General features: G+C 39.8%; 1 protein-coding gene across 2 annotated transcripts in view; it reads right to left on the bottom strand.

The window, feature by feature from the left end:
* man1a2 (mannosidase, alpha, class 1A, member 2) overlaps positions 1-24176 on the bottom strand; it is a 121123-nt gene that overhangs the window by 84222 nt on the left and 12725 nt on the right. For both annotated transcript variants that reach the window (XM_053439603.1, XM_053439604.1), the window contains exon 3: positions 9613-9874. In XM_053439603.1, coding sequence (XP_053295578.1) covers positions 9613-9874 — 262 coding nt within the window. The remainder of the gene's footprint in view (positions 1-9612; positions 9875-24176) is intronic.

Genomic DNA, 24176 nt, shown 5'->3' with positions numbered 1-24176 from the left:
ATATCAAACAAATTATCAGGGCTACGTGTTTGCTCCTTTACTCCAATTTGTCATGACTGCTCCTGGAAAACTCTTGAATATAGAAGATGTATATTGTGAAGAAATGCTAAAAATATATTTTTTAAAGTTCTCTTTGCCGGACCAGTTGTACCTTAACGAAGGAAAACTTCCGGTACACGATACGACAAAGAACAAAGAAGATCGAAGGAGATAACAGCTGCTGTTACGACTTATATCTGCGCAAACATGGCCTCAATTTAACAAGGCCAAGAAAAACGTATGAGAAACAAATAAGAGATATGCATCATTATCTGGATATGAAATGATCTCTATCAGTATATGATATTTTGAACATATTGCATAGCCCTATGGGATATTGCTTTAATTGAAATATTACATAAAGTTGAGTTTGTTTTCAACCTTGTCTAAAAGCATTTCCCACTGTGGTTTGGATAGATCACTGCATCTTCCAACAGATGCATAGTTACTGGCTGTGTAAAGTCACTGCTGTGTTTACATATTAGTTTGGCATGTTGAAGTCAATGCCCAATGTCAATTGTTGCCTACATTTGTAGACATCCTTTCAGTTTGAGGTGACAGGAGAGGTTGTTTTGAATCGAAACCTCGGACATTTTCATAGTTTAGAGATGTAACTATGAATAAAAACTAGAGCTGTGAAAAATATGATTAATATTTTTATATGATTAAATTACAGGATTAATTCGTTGTGTTTTTTTTACGCATTTAATGCATGCGCAGAAGGACCTTCCAATTTCTCCGCCTCTGCACTAGTCGCCGCTCTAATGCAGTCAGACGGCAGCTGCTATTCAAACAAACAAACAACATGGATAATTCTGATGAACCTGAGAACCTTCTGGATGGGAAGATCGTGTTCCAAAAAAACAAAGATCGAACATTCAGTAAAACCAAGGTGATATGCACACTCTGCGAGAAGACGTTATCGTTTCACCGTAGCAATACCCGCCTAACCAGCGCAACGCGAAGCATGAGTTGGCCGGCGAGGGGCGTTCAAGTGGAATGCGCCAAACCAGACTCACTCACAGGACACATTGTGCAAAAGAAGCGGTCAGCTTTACTGTCTTAAACAAGTTAGTTTGCCTCACCAACTGGCTAAAGAACGACTAGCTAAAAGGGCCTTTAGAGACATTAGATTGTGTCCTGGTGTGGTTAATGGCTGTTTGACAAAAAAAAATTCAACCATCCTATGGCTAAGAAGCCGAATTCTGTTTAGGATGAAGATTATATCAATTTTCCATATGGAATAGCAAAGATAACTGCTAAAGAACTGTAAGGGTCAGAGTCTGAGGGAGATTAAAAATCTCTCCTCCCCTCCCTATCGACTGACCAGCTTGAATATAAAAAGCGAAGCCTCAAATACAGTGCAGGGTTTAGATGAGAACGGCTGCTGTGTTTCTCATTGGATTAATTTATCTGGTGGGAAAACCCTAAAGATTTGTTTGCATTTCCATTTGATTGGTTTAGAATTTTCCAAACGCAGTCAATAGAACGGACTGATTTAAAAGTCGGCCAGAATGCCGGATTGTGTGCAAATGCGAGATAAGTCACATAGTTACTACACTGTTAACCCTAACCCTTTGCTCTAAATCGCTCTGCGCTTAATGCTGCCACCAGGTCAACTGCAGCAAATTAGCACTCAGCCTGTGGTACACACATGAGGCAGGCTTCATTAAGATCTCTCTACTACAATTGTTTTCACAGAGTTTGAAAAAAGATTGTTATACACACAAGTACCCACTGTTAAATGTTAAAATGATTCATCAACACCATGGACAGGTGCCATCTTCTTTTACGCACAGCACTCCGACAATGTGATATTAATTGGAAAAAGACGAATCAGCTGACAGTTTGGCCTCTGTCATCACGTCCAACAAGACTACACAGTCTATTAGGAGCTGTGACCTTCAATGTGCTCGGCAATTGCCTGCTTGCTCTGGAAAAAGGCAAAAAACTGCCGCCAGCCATTTCCTTCCCACTGGCTGTGAATCATGCACCATTATCCCTGATGTGCCACACACACACACACACACACACACACACACACACACACACACACACACACACACACACACACACACACACACACACACACACACACACACACACACACACACACACACACACACAACACAAACACACACACACACACACACACACACACACACACACACACACACAATGTATGGAAACAGACACAGGGCACTGAAATATTCATAAACCCTCTCCAAGCCAGCAGCAAAGAGCAAGGCCATTACTTTTGCCATTGTTTGAAAAGAGATATTTAAAAATCAGCTTAGGTCCCACTACAAGAGTCACACAGGGACACGCTTGTGGAGCTTTGGGAAGCCGGAGAGCAGAGCTGAAGTTATGTGCTGCTCTGAGCGACCTGCAGAGTCAGTTTGACTGATTTAAAGCACCTGTCCCCCCGCTCTCCACTCGACTCATCTCCTTTCAGCTCACCCCATGGACGCTTTCTATCCGGCTTAACGGAAGACCTTTCAGAAGATGCACGAGGGTGGTGAGAATGTGAATATCTGAATTCCTCCTTGCAGTAAATAGGCTCATGGCACTTAGGGAGAGGGTGGTAATAAATTCACAGTGAAATAAAGAAAGTAAAAGCCTCTGTTTATTCAGCATCCAAGCCATGTCTTCTAGATTGTGGTGTAAGATACTGTTACCCCAGTGTAATGTATGGAGCCAACAAAAAGATCTTACAATACTTTAATCTCATCATAAAGTCAGTCTTATCAGTTCTGGATAAAAAATTTGCGTATATATATATATTTTTTTTTTTTTTTTTTTTTAAGGGAATGTGAGCTTGTTTAAAAAGCCACAGTTTAATCCTAGTGACTGTGATAAGAAACCAAAGACATTTGTAAAGGGGTTATTCCTTCAATGTAGTATCTCTGCAACACTGGGTTTGTTGTTTTGAGTCCGGGAACCTGATCTATTTATAAACACAAGAATATTTACTGAAGGGTTTCATAATTATATATATAAAAATTTACATTTGTCTCTCTTAGCTCTGTGTCTAGTTCACTGGTTTAGGTCAATAAAGCATCATTCTAGCCTCATTAAGGCGGTTTTCTTCCATTTATCGCTGGTTGAAAGAGAAACAAAGCTAGATATAGAGCTCGTCTTTCTCAGCAGCAGCAGCTCAGTGGGTGATGTTGCCCTCTGCCAGCTTCACTGTCGCTTCCTCTCCATCACCTGATATCTAATTGTTGGTGATCATTATGCCTGTTCTCCACTTAAAACGTTTTTTTTTTTTTTCTTTCTGTCTTCAGTCAAATAAAGGAACTTAGCACCAGTTCTCCAGTCAAACACAGTTAGACTCTCCAGACGGGCTGATAGGTCTGTTGTACTATCGGACAAGTAAGTGAGAGTGGGAGTCTTTGGCAATTCTTGGTGTCACGATTTGATTCACAATCAAAGAGAAAAGAAGAAAGGGAGGGATGATATTTTGACATTTACTCTTTTAGACCATGATGTAGTTAAGCACACAATCCAAAAGAACACGAGTAAGAGTTTGTTTCCCTCTGATCTGCAAATGAGACGGAGAGATTAACTGAACTTTTTGGTCACTCAGTAAAACTGGAGCGAGAGAATACAGCTTTTTCATTTTAGTTAGTTGCTTTAAATAGAAATAGCCCGGTGATAGACTTTGATGGATGCGTTAAATAGGGGCATTTTACAGTCAAAACACTTAAGGCTTGTATTGCTAAGCCAAGTATTAAATTATGTAATTTATTTCCACAAAACTTGGTGAAAATATGGAACATTGGGCAAGGAACAACCTATTTATTGTCAATTTTGGCGCAGATCTTGACAAAGGGGGCAAATTCTGGAGGAAAAAAAATCTCACTTTCTTAAACATATCCAAATAGATAATGATAGTGATAGTCTAGTGCCCTTGCCTTTATTGATGGCCAACTACAAAATGTAACTAGTTTGTTCATGCTGTGTACACAATGCAGGTCAAGCATTCTGTCCTGCGACCTTTTTCTTTTCCTCAGCACAACATTATCCAGCAGTAATGTTTATTATAGGCAATTATAAATCTTTTCAGAAATGCAGTTTAAAAATAGCCATTGTTCACGAGAAAAAAAGAAATGCAATAAAATGATTCCTGTCCTGACAATAGTGTGTTGTGAAAACCTGTGAATTCTGGCTTGCATCTTGCTGAGAAACATTTATTTCAAGACATGATTGAAATAATCACAGTATTTGATTTAATGTCAATGTCTGTGATGATTATATAATTTAAAAGTGTGGGTTAATGCGGCTGTCTGTGCTCAAATCTGGTTTGTGCATCCAGAGAATCGCTGCCTTCTGAAGCACCTCCATGAGAAACTGAAGGTGCAAACATACATTTACATATCTTATGGGTGATCTGGCATTATGTTGAAGAGGCCATTATAGCTCCTGCATTACGGTTAGTGTGTATCGAGGTACATTAAAGTGTGATCAAGATAAAGTTTTCTCCCTGCGCTAATGGAGTTAAAATGCAAGTCAGCGGAGGAAGTGGAGTCGAGCTGCGCTGCTGCGCTCACATCACGAACTCTTCTCACGGCAAAACACATTGAAAAAAAGGGTAAGCCATGACACTCTGTTCAATTGAGGTTTTCCAGTGAGCCATACTAATACTTTTAGGCTTGTGTTACAAAGGTGCTGATTGAACTTTGAGTCCTTGTAGGATGTAGTCCATGGTGGTGTTTTTTTTTTCTTTTTCTAAAAGATAGCTTTTGCCTTGAGCCCTCATTTTCAAAGGACATAGTAAAGCGGGAGAGGAGAGAGAGCAGAAAATACTCTTTTGATGCAGGAGGACTCAAGCCTCTGTACATTAGACACACAATCAACCAGGTGAGCCATTAGTCGCCCCATGTAACAGGCTGTTGACACAAGCAGCAACAAAGTATTCCTGTTACCCTAAAATTACATCATTAACCATCACTAGGCAGGAAATCCAACACAAATACAGTTGGGGAACGTACATTTGATGGTGGAGAGAGAATCTGATAACATGAGGCAAAAAAGCAAAATGATTTAGGGGCTTCTGTATGAAAGAGCATGAAGCAGCTGAATTTTTTTTTTATTTTTATGTTGAAGAGGGAAAAGACAGATGAAGATCAAGATTACAAATAAGAAAATACATAGGAAAAGCTGCTCTCCCATTGTGCCTTGCCTCTCAAGTTATTTCACTTAAAATTTTCTTTTGTAGAAAAAACACAAATGCAGCCGCTTCAAAAATATTGCTGTATAATTTGGGTGGATGCTTTAAAAAGGGGGCATCCCACCGTCACTAAGGTTTGAGAACCTCTTACTCAGCCCTAATGCTACATTAGCAGTATGGGAAGAAGCAGAAAACCTCTAGTTATTCCAGAGACGATTACTCCACCACAGTCGAGTTATACCCTTAAATTTATTGTAATGTTTATTGTTTTCTTATTAACACTGAATTATATTTAGATGAATGAACCAACAATGTAGGCTTAACAGCCATTTTCTTCACGTTATTGTTGTAGGTAATTGGTAAATGATAATTGGTTTTGTATTTATATAGCGCTATTGTAGTCTGATGATGACCACTCAAAAGGTCTTTACAGTACAGTTTTACATTCACCCATTCAGACACACACTCATACAGTGCATCTATTAGCAGCACTTTGTTGTTCTATTAGGGGCAATTCGGGGTTCAGCATCTTGCCCAAGGAAACTTTGGCATGCAGATGGGGAACACTGGGGATCGAACTGCCAACCTTCAGGTTGGAGCACGACCGCTCTATCCCTCAGCCACAGTCTTAAGTCTTTCCTCATATCTCAAAATCTGGACATTTCCCCACTGAGCTGCTCAAAATTGCAATATGAACAATATGAGGTGAAGGTAACAGTACTGTGATCAAGCTACAAGGAAAAAGTATCTAACAGCACATGAAACCGCAGTACTTTTTGTTTCAATATTTTTCCCTGATAGAAATACTGGACAACTACTCTAAAGGTTAATGGTAACAATGAGGGAATGAATGTCGCAGCTGGGACTCCTGTTGATATATAGAGCCATATATATATATATATATATATATATAAAATTCATACGCACAATGTTTAGAAGAAAGCATGGTTTGTCAAATGTCACCTGCCTACCACATGCTATGTCAGATCGCTTACAAGTCAGCGTTGAGCATTACACGAGAAAACACGTACACAGTAGAAAAAAATTATATTTGTAGGAAGGAAATAATTAATGGATCTTGATTAAAAAAAACATCAGGCATGTTTAGGGGACTGATATCACACTGATACATTTACTTTCTGAAATCATCTGCAGTGTTGAAACCAGCCCATATGGTAAATCCACATGAGATGCATTTTAAATGGGGTTGATTTCTTCTTTTTTTTTCACCACCACTGAAATGACAATGCTCTACAAAAAACATATGCACCAAATAATATAATCGATCACTAGTCATAGGTCGTGACTTCAGGTCTATCATTTTGAATTAACAATAAATACATATATGATGTGGATTTATATAAAACCCCTTTTCTTTACCGTTTGAAATAAAATAAAAGGTTCTTTGAAACAAACAAAATTTGATCTGTGATTTTTGTAGACCATCACTGATGCCCATTTCAAATTGTCTTTGCAAAAAAAGAGGAAAAAAATCCACTGAGCACTTTCAATAAGCAATCCAACAAAGCACTGTAACCTCTCAGAAATAGACTTCCTGTGTATCTAAAGCAGGAACAAAGATTTCAGTACATCAGAGACTCATAAATAACTCCTGCTGTATTAGGACATCTTCATTTCTCGAGGGGGCAACATAACCTTCTAATATTAGACTGAAAATTATTTTCACTTCTGCATTATTTTCCAGCATTATTGATGAACAAACATTACTTAATGAAATGGAACCTACTTTTGTATCACGGCCCATTAACTGCAACAGCCAGCTTATTTCAACTGCTCTGGTCCAACAAAATCTCATGATGCTGTAGGCGAATAGCAATGGAACAATAAATAGTATAAACTATTCCATTCCTTTCCTTTTATTGCCCTAAAGCTCTGTCTTTATTTCCAGACAAAGGTTTAACGGCCATTAATGTCCAAGACGTGTAATTAGCAGAACAGCAAAAGAGCAGAGGTGGTGGGAAAGGAGTGTTTATGTGCTTTGTACAGTCAATAGATAGTATTTGGAAGACATAAAAACAGAGTTTATTTCTGTATCTGGAAAAAACATTGATTGTATATGAATTTGGTCAACATGAGGGCTCTCGAAAGTGAAGCCAAATCATTCTGATAACCTCAGTGTTTGGCTGCAGTATAGGTCATAAACCTTGCGTCCTCAACATCGATGGACGTGGGATATGGGCCAAAGTTCGTTAAATACATACTGACTCCAAATTACATAACAATGCAAAATTATGTCAGCCATATCTCGGTTATTTTTGCTTCATTTCTGTGCAGCAGGTTTATATACGGTATTTGATAGACAAAGAGCCTGACCATAGAGCTGCAAAATTCCCTAGTTCTATCCGACCAATTCATCTAAGCTGGACAGATCCGTGTTTAAATGTTCCTCTTACTTATCAAAATGTATATCACGTCAATCGGATCAGGCTACAAAAATAGAAGTTGTAGCAGTAGTTGTTTGGGATGCTGAGATGTGCTAATGCTTATTGATGCACTGGGTAAACATGTCTACGCAGCCGTATCAAGTCAGTTTCTGAGAAAATCCAATAATGGGGAATCTGAGGAAATTTTCAGAAGCCAACATAATTGATCTGTCATCTGTATTATATCACCAAATGTTGTAATTTTAGATATATTTAACATTAAGACTAGCTTGTTTGAGAGGTTTGGTGTTTTTGTTTTATTGACAGCATCACCATACAGCAACAGTTCAAAACTTCCTCCACAGCAAATCGTAACGAACTGTGCAAATACCACTCCTAACCAAATAATCCGAAAAATAATACAGGAGAGTGTAGACGGGTGGAAAGTAGTTTGGTAAAAGACTGGCTCAATAACTACCTCTGCCTGGTTTACTTAAATGATGGCAGTAAAATAATGGATGCTCATACTGCATACTCGATGCAGGCCCAGTAACTGCCTGTGACCTGTATTTAAAAGATACAATTGTTATTGTATTGTATTGTCTGATTTCTCCGTGGAATCACAAGGCAATCAGTAGTGTGCAGTTCTATAGCTCGTACAGCTACGACTTCCTTGTATCTGGGAGTGTGTGGCGTTCTGTCTGAATGGTAATTATGAAGGGAACAAAAGGGTTGTTGTAGACAAAGGCGGGTTTTGGATTGAATAGTCCAGGTCCCGTGCTCGGCAAGTGGTTCGACTCCAAGTGATGTTTCAAGATAGACGATATGTAGGAATCATGCAGGAGAACATGCAGCAGGAGGGAGGACAGAAAGGAAGAACAAGGGCACAGAGAGGGAGATGAGGCCGGGGTTGGCAGGGTCTCCACAGCAGATAGCACCATCTGCATTCTGCACGGGTGCTGTCTCGTCTGGCTCACTGTTGCCTTTAATAAAAGCTGGTGCTGAGACAGACAGCGTGCGACAGAATGCATTCAGAGGTACAGTAGAAATATTCACCAACTGGCACCCACACACACACACATTAAGTATGGTGAATGGACTGCATATTTAAGGCATATTTCTAGTCTTATCAACCACTCACATTCTTCACACACTTCGGCATGAGAACTACAGAAGCTGGGGATCAAACCACCAACCCTCTGGTTAATAGACGACCTGCTCTACCTCCCTTCACCTGAAATAGGAGGAGTTAGCTCTCATTTAGAGATGTTTGCAAAAACAATCTCAGTGGAGTAATGCCTAAAATCCAATGTGTCCCATGCATGACTCTTCGTGGACTATTGATGGAACTTTGTCTGCGATAGAAATGCATTTTTTTAGATACTGAAGCAGATTGAAACAGGATATGATCACTGTAATAAATGATACTTATAATCAGTACCGTAAAAATATTCATTGGCATTTTTTTAAAGTTAAAATGTTGATGAATGTGCTAGTTTCCAGCCTTTGCCGACTTCAAACATAAAAGCATTTAAACCAAATTGTCATGCTCTCAAAGATTTAAGGTTTACATTTCTACTTGCTGCAGAAGTAGAGAAGAGAAATGGATTAAGAAAGTTGAGTGTTTCATAAAACCCTTAAATTTGAGAATGTTATTTAAATCAAAGATGAGTTTTTTTAAAAGCTTTTCAGTGAGTACCTTACATTGTTATGTGTTAAGGGAAGGGTTAATATTAAATTAAATTGATAGTTTTATTAAATGTGAAGCTCAGATAAATTGAACACCAAAGGAGGAGGTGCTTATTATAGTGACTCAGTGACTGATTGTGTAATATTTCTCTGATGGCTCTTGTCAGATACATAATATGAGCACCTTAACAATATGAGCCAGTCACACCTATACAAATCCAAAACCTGCATCAATCCAATGATGCATTACTGCGTACACTGCAGGAAATAACATCACAAACATACTTATCAACTTGATATTTAAAAAAGTAGATCTGGTCATCTTACCTCTCTGATCTTGTCTCGTTTCTCTTTGACATCAGGCTCTGGTGGTTCTCCGTCACTGACACCCACCACTTTTGGCATCGGGACAGGTGGCAAAGGTTTAGGCCCTTGATCCTTCTTTTTCAGGTCCTCCATCACTTTGTTTTTCTCTGTCTGGATCTCAGCATGCAGCTCCTCACGTGACTTCCTTAGCTTCTCCTTTGCCTCCTGCAGCGCTCGCTCGTGGTCTGCCCGTATCTTGTCCCGCAGGCTCTCCTCCTCCTCCCTGTAGGAGGAAAGGAAACAGGCAGGGGGTGAGATTTGTATTTATTCTTTGCATCCCTATTATCTCCATGGAATGGATGCTGGTCCTCCAAGGGTGCACATACAAAGAGTTATTTTAACCAAGGCTGACACAAAACAGCAAAACACATTGGGAGAAGAAAGGTGTGCAGAGGGATTTCTATTCCAAACTAATTAAAGATGAAGTTTTGAGAGCAAACACAGGCCCTTTGGGAAACGGTTATCCCACTGTAACAGAGATGAAAACTAAGAAAAAAGTTATCACAGGGGGCAGCTGCACATATCTGATACACCACGCTGACAGAAGATGAAGTCAGGATAGCAAAGTCGAGATGTGTCAGTCCATGGAGCGAATGTGATAAACCTGGTGCTTTAATGAAGTATTAATGAGCTATGCCAGTGTCTGGATCTTTGAATACACGTCGTCTGCTACACTGCCTGGAGAAGTAAACCACGTGTCACAATAAATTAATACATTTACAAATTTCAAGGTATCTTTGTCCTGCAATTTGGGTAGGGATTCCAGGCCTCTTGTAGTTGCACCATAATATTTTCGTAGTCAGAACTAATTAATGAATATAATTTGTTTTATGTAAATTTATGTAATTGTGTGATTAAAGCTTAAAGAAATTTAAAATGAACTACAAGGGGCCCTTGGTGAGTGCATACCTCCACCAAGCTCAAATTTAGTTGGTACTTCCCTGAGTCATGCTGCACACATCCAATAAATGTCAGGAAAAAACGTTCAGTACTATTTGAGGTATCCTGATGAATGACAGACAAACGGACAGAGGTAATCAAGCTTCACCATGCACCACATTTAATCAACCACCACTGAGCTCGCATTGAGAGGTTTGGAACCTGCAGCGACTGCAGGTTAGGTTGCGACCCGTCCCTGCGTGTCCTGCCCAATCCCCCTCCCCAGTTCAGGCTTTAATTGTCCCGTCAATAAAGACAAAGTGTCCAAAAAACATCTATTTAGTAAAAACTAGTGTGGACAAGCCAACGTTTTAACAGCAACATTTCAATTAACAGCAGCAGACAAAAAACAAGGGGTCAGACACAATTCTGCATACAGAGAAGGCTTGTCTGTAATTTGCATCTCTTAAGTGAAACCTTACACTCCCACCCCACAACTCCTGTGTTATATCAGTTCCGTGAAACAGGAGAGGTGTAGAGGAACACAATGAGGAGGAGAGCCAGAATGAGATGGAAACCTCATCTGTGGTTTCACATGTTGGTACAAAGCCCCAGGGTGTTGATTCAGCTCAACCCTGCTAGGATGTGGGTCAGTAATGACAAACACACACAGTAGGGTGCTGAAGCAAAGGTGACAGCAGGACAGTGACGTTTTACTTATCTGAGAAAATTGTATCTTTGAATCTCTAGTGGCCATCAAATTAAAATACAGAATCAGAGCAAAATTATAGACAATTACAGCTCAGCTCCAGGTTGATGCAGCTCAAACGCATTCATGTCTGTTACATAAAGAACCAGATACAGGATGGCAAATCCTTTCTATTCCAGTTGGACAATACGCTGCATATTACAAATAAATGTATAGGTCATACCCTGTGTGTACATTATCTTTAGTTGACGGGTGCAGTGTGGGAGGAAGGAAGAGAATTTAAACATGGTTTTATGCCTGCAGTTGATGATTTGAAATAATAATTTCATTAACAGGATTTCTGCTTTCTTTAGGCTTCAAATACATTTTAAATAAATATGAAAGTCAATTGGAATAATGTTGATGTTTTCATATTCATGTTACACTAGGCTACATAACAATGATATGAACTGCATGAGGAAGGAAATTCCCTTTTTAAAGGGTCACAAACGTAATTAGAACTTGCTAGATGTGAGCCGCAGAATTCGACACGTATGAAAAATCTCCCGAGTGAAAATATGTGAGTTTTCAATGACCTTCCATGTGATAAACACAGGAAATGTGGGAGGAACTGATGACCTGCTGCGATCTGTGTGGACTCAGCTGCAAGCCTCCACAGTCCTCCAACATCTCTGGGAAGATGAGAATGTTACCAGTCCTTGAAGCTTTCATATCCAGCGTGTTTAGAACAGGTTCTACTCAAGCAAACATGATTCTCCTCCTATTCTTTGGCCGAAAAACAACTGGAGAGTCAGGAGAGCACATACCTCCACAAAGGACCTCCTCAAAGCTGCACCAAATTATACACTCTCATCGATTATCAGTCCCCTAAATATAACTGGTAATATAACTAGATACAAAGCTCAGTGTTTTCGTTACAGCAAATCAACACCAGTGTCGGCCCTTGACAAAAGCTCTTGATTCTCATTGTCTTTCCAAGTTGACATGTTTGTCGGCGTCTTTTAAGTGAATGGCTCCTCTTTTTTTCTTATTTTTTTATAAATAGTTCATTAAATTTGTCTTGTTTTGCATTCGTCGCATGTTAGTAAACGTCTTCAAGACGGCCACTCGAAAAAGTCAATTATCTGGACTTTTTCCAGCTGTGTTTTTACATGGGCTGGCAGAAAACGCTACACAAAATGTTCAGAGCAACTGACTCAGACATTTGCGTTCTCATTTACAGCCCCTCCAGACTTAAGTGGATGTCTGTAAGCAGCTTATGTGTGATCAGCACCTATGAACAACCGATCCTGAACATGAATCCTCTTCAGGTTCAGTTGGGGCTCCAGTCTATCCCAGCATGCACTGGGTTAGAAAGGTAACCCAAGGCCATTCCACCAGTCTGTTGCAGTGCGTGAGGAAGAAGAAATGTGCGTGCAAGACACAAAAGAGTCCAGACAGAATAAGAAAATAAAACTGTGAGAGAAAGAGATCAAATTCGACTGTGACTCTCAAACCAATAGGACAGTGAAGACAGTCATACTAATTATCCTTCGCACAACACAATGTGAATCTATTTTACAATTCTATCATGACGCTGAATGTGGGACCAACAAAAATAAACAGCTACATGGTTACGCAACATCGCTCTGGAAACAACTCAGAAATATTCATGTTGTAACTCTGTGCGTCTCACTTTAATCTATGGAAAACATTTTGCCACACCAAGATGGCAATTGCTGTGTGTGCTTGTTCTAGGTAATGCATGCATTTGTCGAAATGTTTCAAATGTGCTGCATTTACTTTATATGTAGTAGACAAGTGTGTATTGTTTTTTTACAGTATGCGGTACAGCTAGTGTGTGTGTGTGTGTTACACGTTGCACTCTGTGACGTATGCATGCATGCATTCAGTATTTGTGACTTCTATTTCAAGCTCTGTGGTGAGGTTTTTATGTTCTTGCAATTTGTGTCTGTGTGTGTGTCTATACCCAGAGGGGGGTCACCCCTCCTCCAAGTGCCATCCTCTATGCCTTTGTAAATGAGTGTGCCCTAAGCAACATGCATTTAAATGTGATATTTATACGGTGCCACTGTTGGGTGACTGTGTAATGTCTGAGTGTTCACATGCAAGCATGATGCCTGCAAGCATGACAAAAAAAATTATGAGCTTGTCCTGACACCATCACGTCTAATGGACACTGACTCTGCTCCATATATGTATATGTAAATACAGAAAAATGCTGTCACAAACAAAAACACTTTCACACAGCTATGCACATTTCAAATCAAAACCCTGCACACCAGAGATTAAGGCGAAAATTCACTCTAACACGCGCATTAGCATTCTACGACCTCTTCTTTCCCTCCTTGTACATGCCCTTTCTCCGTCCCTCCTCCATCTTTTATCTCGTGTCATTCTTTTCTCTTCCTCCGAGCCATTATCAGACTCACTCTAGCATTACCGTTGATTACCTTCGTGTCTGATATGTCAAACACACAATTAAGAGCACATCAACAGCTGCCTGACTCAATTACCTTGACAAAGACTAAGCGCGGGCCAAATCTGTTGTGCTCCCAGGTGACAGCGCTGAGCCTCCCCCTTCCTTTAGAATACTATCAATAATAATTGATATTAAACCAGCTTGTCCCTCACACACCAGTGTGATAGAAAAAAGCAGAGCCCCACCTCCCTGATTTTCTACTTCAAGTCACGTTGGTCTGCCTGTAATAACTCCCACATTTTATCAACTGTCATTCACTCCAGTCACTGGAATTTCCTCTTTCCTCAGAGTTGTCATGAAATCTGCTGCTCAGCAAAGGCCGACCCTTTCTATGGGAACTGGAGAGAAGCAGCAGCTGTCTCCTGCCTGGTGGAGTATCTAAGAGAGAGCCGAGGATACGTAAGCCTCTGGGTAAAGCAGCACAGGCTAGATGCCATGTAACCATGGTAACAAATAGGGACATACAACAATGCGCACTTACACACACACACACACACACACACACACACAGACACACTCACTCACAAACAAAGATGTCATAGACAACAAGTCAAGTCTTTATCGACCATAATTTACTAATTTATGCAAAGGAGCTAAAACCAAAGGGTTTTTACAGTTTAGCGTATGTATGTAAAAGTGCTACTCCAAGCCGATGCAGAGTTGGAACTTCTACAGTATTTTTTTGCAAATCATTTTAACAAGACCCCGCTCCATATAGATTTTTAGGGCTGATGCCATTATTGATGTTGAGGAGTAAAACATTTCTGATACCAATTTAGAATGCTGAGAAGTGCTCTGCAGAGTAATCTCAGCAGATACACATGACACAAGCTGAATGTTGAAGTTGAAGAAAAATACACAATTTTGAAATCTATATGTACTGATCTGATCATGCCTTTAAAGTGTATCTGTTTAGAAAGATAAAACTGTAATTTTCTAAATCTGCTACCATAGTAGACACAACGTAATGGTTTAAGTCAGGGCAGTAGTCATAATTGTCATAATAACTCATCCCCCCCACCCCCCCACCAATGTTTACATATGGTCAAATTCTCCCCTCAAATAAACTGAAATTGTAAACTGGCCAATGAATAATAATAAGAAGAAGAAATTACCGATTTCGATTCTGCTTATCAATTACGGTTTTATTGATTCCCCATTTCGATTCCAAAATGTAAAATAAAAAGAGGTTGACTGTTTAGATAACAAAAATATCTTTATTGGACTGGACCGATGCACAGTAGCTGTGCTTTATGTTACACCAGGGCAGTAGTAGTAACGCCTTGTGGTAAACAGGCAACATTACAAAAGAAACCACAACTTATCTCACAGACTTATCAGACATGCTCCATGTCTTTAGCCCAACTGTGTACATATGTAGTAACTGAGATAGAGGCAATGTTGAAACTTGAAAATACTGGTTTATAAATGAACCAAACAAGAAAACAAGATTTTCTAGTTGTCCCTGTAAACAAATTTGACATCAATAATTGTAAGATCAGTGATGAATATTAATCTCTTATATCATATATTCAATAACAGTGGAAATCATTTGTGGACGATATTCTGAGCTACTTGTTGTACGTCTCATTTATAGTTAACCTACTGACATAATTCATACAAGTCATGTCAGTCAGCTTTCTGTCAGCAGAAACGGTGTGTTGCTGCTGTTGCAGCTCACTCTCCCTAGCTCTACTGGAGGTGCTAGCGAGGTGCTACTAGCGCTAGCTGAAGATGACCGATCGGGCTCAGAGGCCGCAGGACACTTGATGCTGTACTGTCTTTCAGATCGACACAGTGCTGCCTTAAATATTTGGTGAGCTTCCTGCATTCATTGCACTTTGCCTTGTCGACGTTGTCTTTTATAAAGTGAAGCCACACTTCTGACCGTTTAACGCAGCTTATCTTAGTCATCTTAGACCAAGCATACTAAGTCCTGTGTAAACAAATGGACAGGCTGTTGCGTGGTGCGTGACGTAGTTACGTAGGCAGGTCCTGGCAGATACATACGGCATCCTTGCATTTTAGGAACCGATAAGCAGGACCAAAATTCTATATTCTTTACCGGTACCCGGTACTTGGCATTTTGGATTCTGTTCTAATTTGGAACCGATTTGCGGTTCCAAACCCTAGTTGCTTGTGGTTATGCTTATCTGTTTTCGAGCATACACAGACATCCAAACACAACAGCTCCAGCTGCTGCTCATCGGGATCATGGAAGTTGAGACACCATCTTATGCAGAGGTCGTATATGCATCTCAAGCAGCGACCTACAGCCCTGCGCATAAGTTAAATTATTATTGTTGTTGTTTTTATCAAGGATTTAAGTGAGTGCGTTATGTCGACAAGAAAGAGTGCTGGTGATATTAGCGCATTTTTTGGGTCTCACAAACCCCCAAAAAGTGAATGGAGAACAGTGTGGAAATGAGTAACAGTAAGCTGATTACTAGTGCACAAGATGTCAGTATTTCTTAATGTACCTTTAATAATCATTGGTCAGTAGTTTGCTAATAACAGACAATACACTATTATATCTCCAAGTAAAGCCCACCAACCCTACAAACTTGTCCCATTTAGTTAACTGTCTAGCTGCAGATATTAAAGAAAAAATGTCAAATAATTTTCTTCAATTGAAATCTGACAAACCTGTAATTCTCATTATTGGCCCAGATTACTTGCATCCCCAAATTCAAAGTCATCTCTGGGTCCTCTATCCAACAATGTTAGGTCTGTTGCCAACCTTGGTGGCATATTTGATCCCAGCTTACACTCTGAGAGCCATGTAAACAAACTTGGTTAGACATGTTTTTACCATCTCAGGAATATATACAGGACCAGATCGATCTTGAGTTTTAAAGACACTGAAATCATCATAGATAATTGGGTTATTACGGTTTGATTATTTTAAGGGTGTTTTAACATGTTTTGAGCAAAAAGCACCCAATAGGCTCCAAATTGTACAGATCGCTGCTGCTTTTAACTAAATCCAGGAGAAAAGAGCATTCACTGGTTGCCTGTTTGTTTAAGGATACATTTTAAGATTTTATTGATTACTTTTAAGGCACTTCATGGCCTGGCCTTAACTGCATTTTAGAATTATTATCCCTCATAAGCCCGTGCGCAGCCTGAGGTCCTCAGGCAGGAACCTGCTGGTTGTTCCTAAGTCAAGGATGAGGACAAGGTGTGACCCTGCGTTTGCCGTCAGAGCTCCTAGACTCTGGAACGACCGGCCTGAGGACCCCAGGCGTGGTAAATTACAGTGGGTTTTTTTAATTGCATCGTCTCTTCTTCTTACAATTCACTCTCTGCCCTAACATCCTACAGCTCTTTGCTGTTTACTATATCTTTTCACATCTGACCAGCGCCCTCCTTTCTCTTTTTACCAATTATTTGTCTAAAAAAACCTTCCTCCCACTTGCCAAGAGTTGTTTGTATCAATCAGTGATCTGATACTCTCCTGTTGTTGCTGCTCATCAAAACCCTAAACAATACTGAGCTTAATCACCATTAACAGACTACTGTACCTAATCTAAATTATCTATAATCTCTTTAAATCTATAAATCTACAGAATTACCTCTAATTGATCAAAGATGTCCTCTTATCCCTCATGTTTGTATACAGCCATCTCCTTTTTTACCGTTTCCATGTCATCTTTGCTGTTTTTGTAACCCTAAAAATGTACAACAAAAACCTTTGCCCAAACAAGGATCTGGGCACATGGACCTTAAATAGTGAGAAATAGGAAGCTGAGCAAACATTTTCGTCTGATTCTGTGTCTACAATAGTGTTGCAGAAACAGATTCTGAGGTGATAATGCTTCATTTAGTGTTTTTACTGGTTTTAAATACCCAGTACATATTTTTGGAGAGGTGGAGACCTCCTTACTCATAACAGTGAAGTGATCCAATGATGGAATTCAGATGTTTGACAATGAACAAAACTCAAGTGGATTTGGACAAAAATAAATGTTGAAATGTTATGGGCAATATTGCAAGCTGGCAAGTTAGCATCCTTAATATCAATTTACCATATCAAAAAAGAAAACGCCCTGAAAAGTCTATGATGATTAAAATTGAACAGCAGAAGCAGCAGAATGTACAGTGTGTACAGTTATCTCTGATGTGTACAAACATGTACATAATCCATGCAGCTTTCTCGCTGTATGTTTCAGGTGTACACCTGAGCCCTGAGAGCCCTCAGGCTTTACTCATGTTAACATCCAGCCCCTCTGACCTACTTCACGGCTGGCTGAATAATGCCTTCATAAAAATCACGGATTGCAGCTAGCACATGCAATCCATGAAATAAATAAACACTAAACCTGCTTGGTTGCTTTTCGTCTATGTAATTGTGGATGAGATATGAAAGAGTTTCGATTACCATCTCTTTACAAAGAATCAGCTATTTTTGCCCTGTCAGAAGCATTGACCAACAAATATGTTTTAGTAGTCTCTTTTAACCAATTTTACGATATCCGCAGGTTCATAACGTCACGGTTAAATAACCGTAGAACTGTATAAACTACAATATCTAGCTATGGTGTCCTGCCTTTCGTACGACAAGTTCTTTGTGTGAGCGCAGTGCGGGGAAATCTCTTGCGAGCTACTGAAACGTTTGTTGAGAAGAGGGAGCATCAGAGAGGGGAAATTGTTTACTTTTGGTTTCTTACTAGCGCCAAAGGGGGGGGGGAGAGAGAGAGAGAGAGAGAGAGAGAGAGAGAGAGAGAGAGAGAGAGAGAGAGAGAGAGAGAGCTCTCATTATAAATGTAGCCAAGCATTTTATTCACCTATACTGAGAGGTAATAGTATGATAAGGACATGAAGAGTGTGTTCTTGAACCAGGACAATATGCCCGTTTATTTTCCCACAACTAGTCAAAACCGAACAACTTCTGTCGATGACCCCTCACAATAAAAGTCCCATACAGATACACTATGATGACAGAAAACATAAAATTAACATACCAACGTTCCACAATAAGGCAAGGTAATAGCTAACATAAATTAATTTTAAACAGCCAAGCGTTACACTATAAAAACTAACTGGATGTAATTGATGATAATAAATATTTTAGTTCATAAGCGAAAAAATTGCTTGTAGTGTGTAATTTTCCTTCTACAACATCGATAATCGTGAAAACCTTGAAACCGCGATATCTTGGTCTGACAATAATCTTGGCACCAAAATTTCATATCGTGACATCCCTAGTCATCTCTACCCTGTGTAAACTGCCTTGAGATAATGTATGTTATGAATAGGTGCTATACTAATACAATTTTATTGAATATCGGCCAACGGATACTGATTCAACCAGAAAGAATAAATCTCTTGATTTTTGTCGGTCAGGCTCTCTCAGTGATTTTGGCTGTCATACAGATGCTGTATTAAGTGGAGATTGCTAATTTCAACGTAACAAATTTTCCAGTCTCTTGTATGTAGATTGTTGCTGCTTTTGATTGAAATTGAATAACAACATATTTTTCTGTACAATCATTGCTGTTCCATCATCACAGTATTTATAATACAGCTTAATACCTCAAAATAACTTTGCTGCACAGTCCCAAGGGGCTAGTATGTATTTCCCACTTCGACCACTAGATGGAGGGCTTCCAACACCGTCCTTGGTATGTTTGGTATTTGCACCATCAGGCACAATCGTCACCTCGGCGGCATTAAGACCGGAATGGGGTTTGAGGCAAATTCGCGACAGTTGTGGCACTCAACTCTTTTATTCCCACTGACTCATTCATTTTTACTAGAATCGTGCAGCCATTCCTTCTTAATCTAAACTGCGTTCCAGGGTTTACCAAGAGTCATGCCACAGAAAGAAAAAAAAATATATATATATATCACTCTATGAACAGAGTTCCCATTTCCCATCCCCAGGCCAACCATAAATCCACCAGCTGGTGTGTTAGAGCTCTTGTACAGGAAGCATTCATTATCAGGCCCATATGGCTCTGCTGATTGTGCAGAAGGGAGGCCTGAATTTGCCTGTGAATTCAGAAAGGTTTAGTTGAAATTCATGACTTGGGAACCTTAGGGCCAATTCTTAATTTGGCGGTGGGCAATCTCACTTTGATCCCATTGATTCAACTGACAGGGAGCCATTGTGGAGCCGAGCTGCAGCTCCAGTGTTTGGCAGGGATGGGATTTGGTGAAAGGTTTTGTAGTTAACCATGGTCACATCGTCCCAGAAGACGGACAGTCTTTCTCTTGCTCTCTGTCCTTCACTCAGATTGTATTTTTTCTTTCTCATTCTTTATTTTGTCTCAGTCTCAGTCCTTGTTCATCTGTCACTGAAACCTCCTTCTGCAGCACTCATGGTAACACGATCAAACAAGTTACTCTTTCTCTTTTCTTTGGCTTTTCAGAGGTCCTGTCACCACTGGTGCACTCCAGAGAGTTGATAAATGAAAGGCAGGATGCAACACTCCTAATAGGCACTACTGATTTGTTTCACTCACATACTCACTTGTTTTCTTAAAATCAATTTGTAGCGTCAAAATCTATAACAAATACCTACATGAGTATAGTATTTTGAGAACTACTCCTGGACATCATGTTCCTTCATTTCCATTCTCCTCTGTTCATCCAGCATTCAACTCCACCTAGCTGCATCTTTGAGCGCGAATTTCAGCAAATTACAGACAAAAAATCTCCTCTTATCAGATACCTGAAAAGTGTTATTACTGCAATTAAATCATATGGGATGGGACTTGTCATCCTGGTAACCAATAAAAAGTATTTAATTAAACAACATTTGCGGTGGACACATGCCCTAACAATGAATCAGTCTTTCTACTTGTCCAAGCCTATGGGCCCAGCCTGGAAAACCGGTGTTACAAAATGTCTTTCATATTTTATGGTTACCAATTTCATTCAGATGCTTTAACTAGTAAAGTGTTACGTGGCAATAGATTTCATAAAAGCGATAACATACTGCATGCATGATCTGTTGCACAAATATGACTGCGGGGCGTATGAAGATATCAATATAGATCAAGCAAAGTCATTCATTATTACTACATTACAAAGTCCAGTAAAGCTAGTATTATTATTATTTATAGAAAATATTTGCATTTATGTTTCAATTATACATTAAAGTTCTATTTGCTTGATTCTAGTTCTATTTGTGTTTTCTTTTTTATAATAATTCATTCATGGTAAAACTGTAAATACCCGTATGACATTTCTCTGTCAGAGGGGTTAGATAAAACATTTTAGGAATCAGACCTTTTTTTTCTTGATATTTACGTCAACTAATATTTTGGCATCTGCCTCTAAAATCCGTATCAAAAATAAAAGATATAGAGTATCATAAATCTTTCATTATTAAGTCTTGGTGTGGGCGGGGGGGTTCTGCTCATCTATTTTATTTTTAGAACAATCAAAAATGCTATAAACCCCCTTTCTCATTATGGGATTTTGTTATGAAACTAACCTTTAATATTTTTAATACTGCTACTAAAACAGGCCCTCAGATTCCAAAATTATATTCTGCAGCCCAGTAGCATTTTTAACATGAATGCATCGTGGCTTTCGATTATTTTCAGAAAGGTGTATCGTTTATAAATTGAAAGACGTCTGACGTCATCTTTGGTGAGTGGAAAATGTATCCCTACCTTGTGACGAACCACGGATAATGAATTGTTTCATGCCTCACACAGCAACACAGAGCTCTCAGAGAGAATAAACTTATAGCGATTTAATGATGCAGAAAGGACATTTTCCTGCTTACACCTTGCTCTGATGCTTCACTTCATACTGCAAATGCAGGACTGTATCGAAATACAAGATTTCAACATTTCTTTTGACAGCGATTGTAGATAAGAAGGTTCTTTTCTCTTCTGCAGGTTTCGATTGGTCTACTGAGGTATTGTTGCCCCATTGACTAATGACCTGCCTTTGGCACCTACACTATCCGACAGAGGTAAAAAACATGGGTTTGGTGCATGTCCAACACAAAAATGTAACATTTAACTGAAACACAACAGGAATCATCGCAGCTTATAGTTAGTACATGGGTTATAGCTCCATATTTTAGCAGCGTGATTTTAAATACCCAGCAACATATCTACTACTGACACAAGCTGACTTTTGTTGGTCCACCTGCATGATAAATATCAAAATCTGTTTCTGTGCTGTGATTAATTAAAGTCAAAAGCAATATTTTTTCCAAACACAGTTGGTCCTCGAAGCGATGGTTGGCCACTTGTTTCTAAAGATGTCATCCAAGTATCTGTGAAGCTGCAACTAGCATTTTTACTATCACTGACATCTAATATCAATTATAGGGTTTCAGCTACGTCCATTTTGCAGTTGCAGCCCGCCTGTTAAATATTTTATTTTTGAACTGATCACACACACACACCTCTTTAGCCAATCTGAGATGCTGCAGCTGTTTACTGCAGAGACAACAACATTGTGATCACATAAAAAGATGGAGACAAAACCAGAGAGATGAAGACTGGAAATGAGACGCACCCACATACACTTCCAATAGGATTTTGAAAAATGCAGTGGTGTTAATGAGGAGATTAAGTCTGATGGAAGTTTGCGCCTCATTCTGCAGCCTGTTCACTCTGATACCAACTGAATCAGATGAAATCTCCCGACAGACAATTTAATTAGGTAGAGTATTCACAAAATTACGATGAGCATGGATCTAAGGGATACATTTTATATGTTTTATTCTACTTGTAATGATAACTGTTCTGTAACCAGTTATAATAGCCACAGTAATAAGGTAAAACAAGAAGAAGACATCAGTGGAGGTGGTTTTTTCCTATATTACTTATTTTTCTCATGGGGCCTGATCCTTCATCCAGCACAAAGCAGCTAGTTGCATGTTAGGTCTAAAGGACATATGGTTAACTAAGTATGACTAAATTAAACCATTTTGAACTAAGCAAATGACGCAGCGATTTTTTGCCATTAAACTAAGTAGAGTTGATTTTGAAACCCACATGTTGTTAGACCTTGTATATTAAACAATGGCCTTAGAATTGCATTTAATGAATGAACGTGAGTGAACGTCACGTAATTTGTTTTAATCATCATCGTATCAGGCCATCATGAAATACCAGGAGCGGGCGCGTGTGCGTGTGTAAAGAGCGCACCGGCCCCCGGACCCCGCCCAGTCGCTCAGAAGAGGGGGCAAAATGTCTCTTTTAATGCTAAAGGTTTTCTACCCCTGCACACTATGGACATTACATTGCCTCACAAACAGGGCCGTTCACTCACGTTCATAGTTACGTTCACGTTAATAATATGGAAACTGATTCTTTAAGTTCAGCGTTCGTGAAAAATATGCACAACTATGTACTCTACTGTACTGTACTGTACTGTACTGTACTGTACAGCCACTGCAGAGGGCTGAAGAGCCGCATTCGGCTCCAGAGCCGCGGGCTGGCCGAACCCTGTGTAGAATTGAATTTGTATGATGTATTGGACGTTTTTGTGTCTCCTGTGGCAGCAGTGTCCATCCCTTTTAACTGTCCTCTGAAAACACTTCCGTTGTGGTTTCTCTCCTACTTGCAGCTCGTTTGTCTATTTGCAGCGCGTCTCTCTATTTGCAGCGCCTTTCTCGGTTTGCTGCGCGTTTGTCTATTTGCAGCGTGTCTCTATTTGCAGCACCTTTCTCTGTTTGCTGCGCGTTTGTCTATTTGCTACGCGTTTCTGTAATGTGTTGTGTTGTGAAATTGATGAAGATGTTTTCTTACTTTGCTTGTGTTTTTTCAACTTGCATAGTTTCTTAAGTTGCTGTTCGTTGAGCTCTCAGGGCCACCGTACACTTGCACCAACCCAGATCTACTTTGAGGCTGACAGGCAAATGAACCGTGAAGACTAGGGATGGGCATAATTAATCGACGATCGATTAATTGATCATTAAGAATTTCGTCGAAATAATTTTTTCATCGAGAAATTCGCTAATTACACATTTGACCACGGGGGGCAGTGTTTGAAAAAAACGCCACAGTCCTACTCAGTTACCTGCGAGTTACCGTGTAGTTCCATTTCCAAAGTAAACATGAAGAGGTCACGGCGAAGTCTTGCGTGGAACCATTTTGAGTTAAAAAATGACTTGGTTCACTCCCAATACTGCGAAGCTATCCCAGAGGCTGGGGAGACGAGGAGCCTGCGTTGTCTGACACGGACGAGGGGAGCGCAAACACCGGAGCCGCGGCGAGGCTAGCCAAGTTAGCACGGAGCTACCTGTGTTTCACGGCAACGTCAGTCCCCTCAGAGCGGGTTTTCCGGCGGCTGGACTGACGGTCACCAGGCTGCATTCGCGTCTGACCCCAGAGTATGTTAACATGCTCATCTTTCTCAACACAAATCCGTAGGCTGGTGCTGAAGTTGTATGTGAGTTACTGGTTATTTTTATGAAGCTTTCTCGACTCGGTACCTTGTTTGATAGTTTTGAGTTACATTTGGCAAAACCTGTCAGAC

Source organism: Pleuronectes platessa, chromosome 14 (assembly GCF_947347685.1).
Source record: "Pleuronectes platessa chromosome 14, fPlePla1.1, whole genome shotgun sequence".
NCBI lineage: Eukaryota > Metazoa > Chordata > Actinopteri > Pleuronectiformes > Pleuronectidae > Pleuronectes > Pleuronectes platessa.
This window is presented reverse-complemented; position numbering and strand designations above follow the sequence as displayed.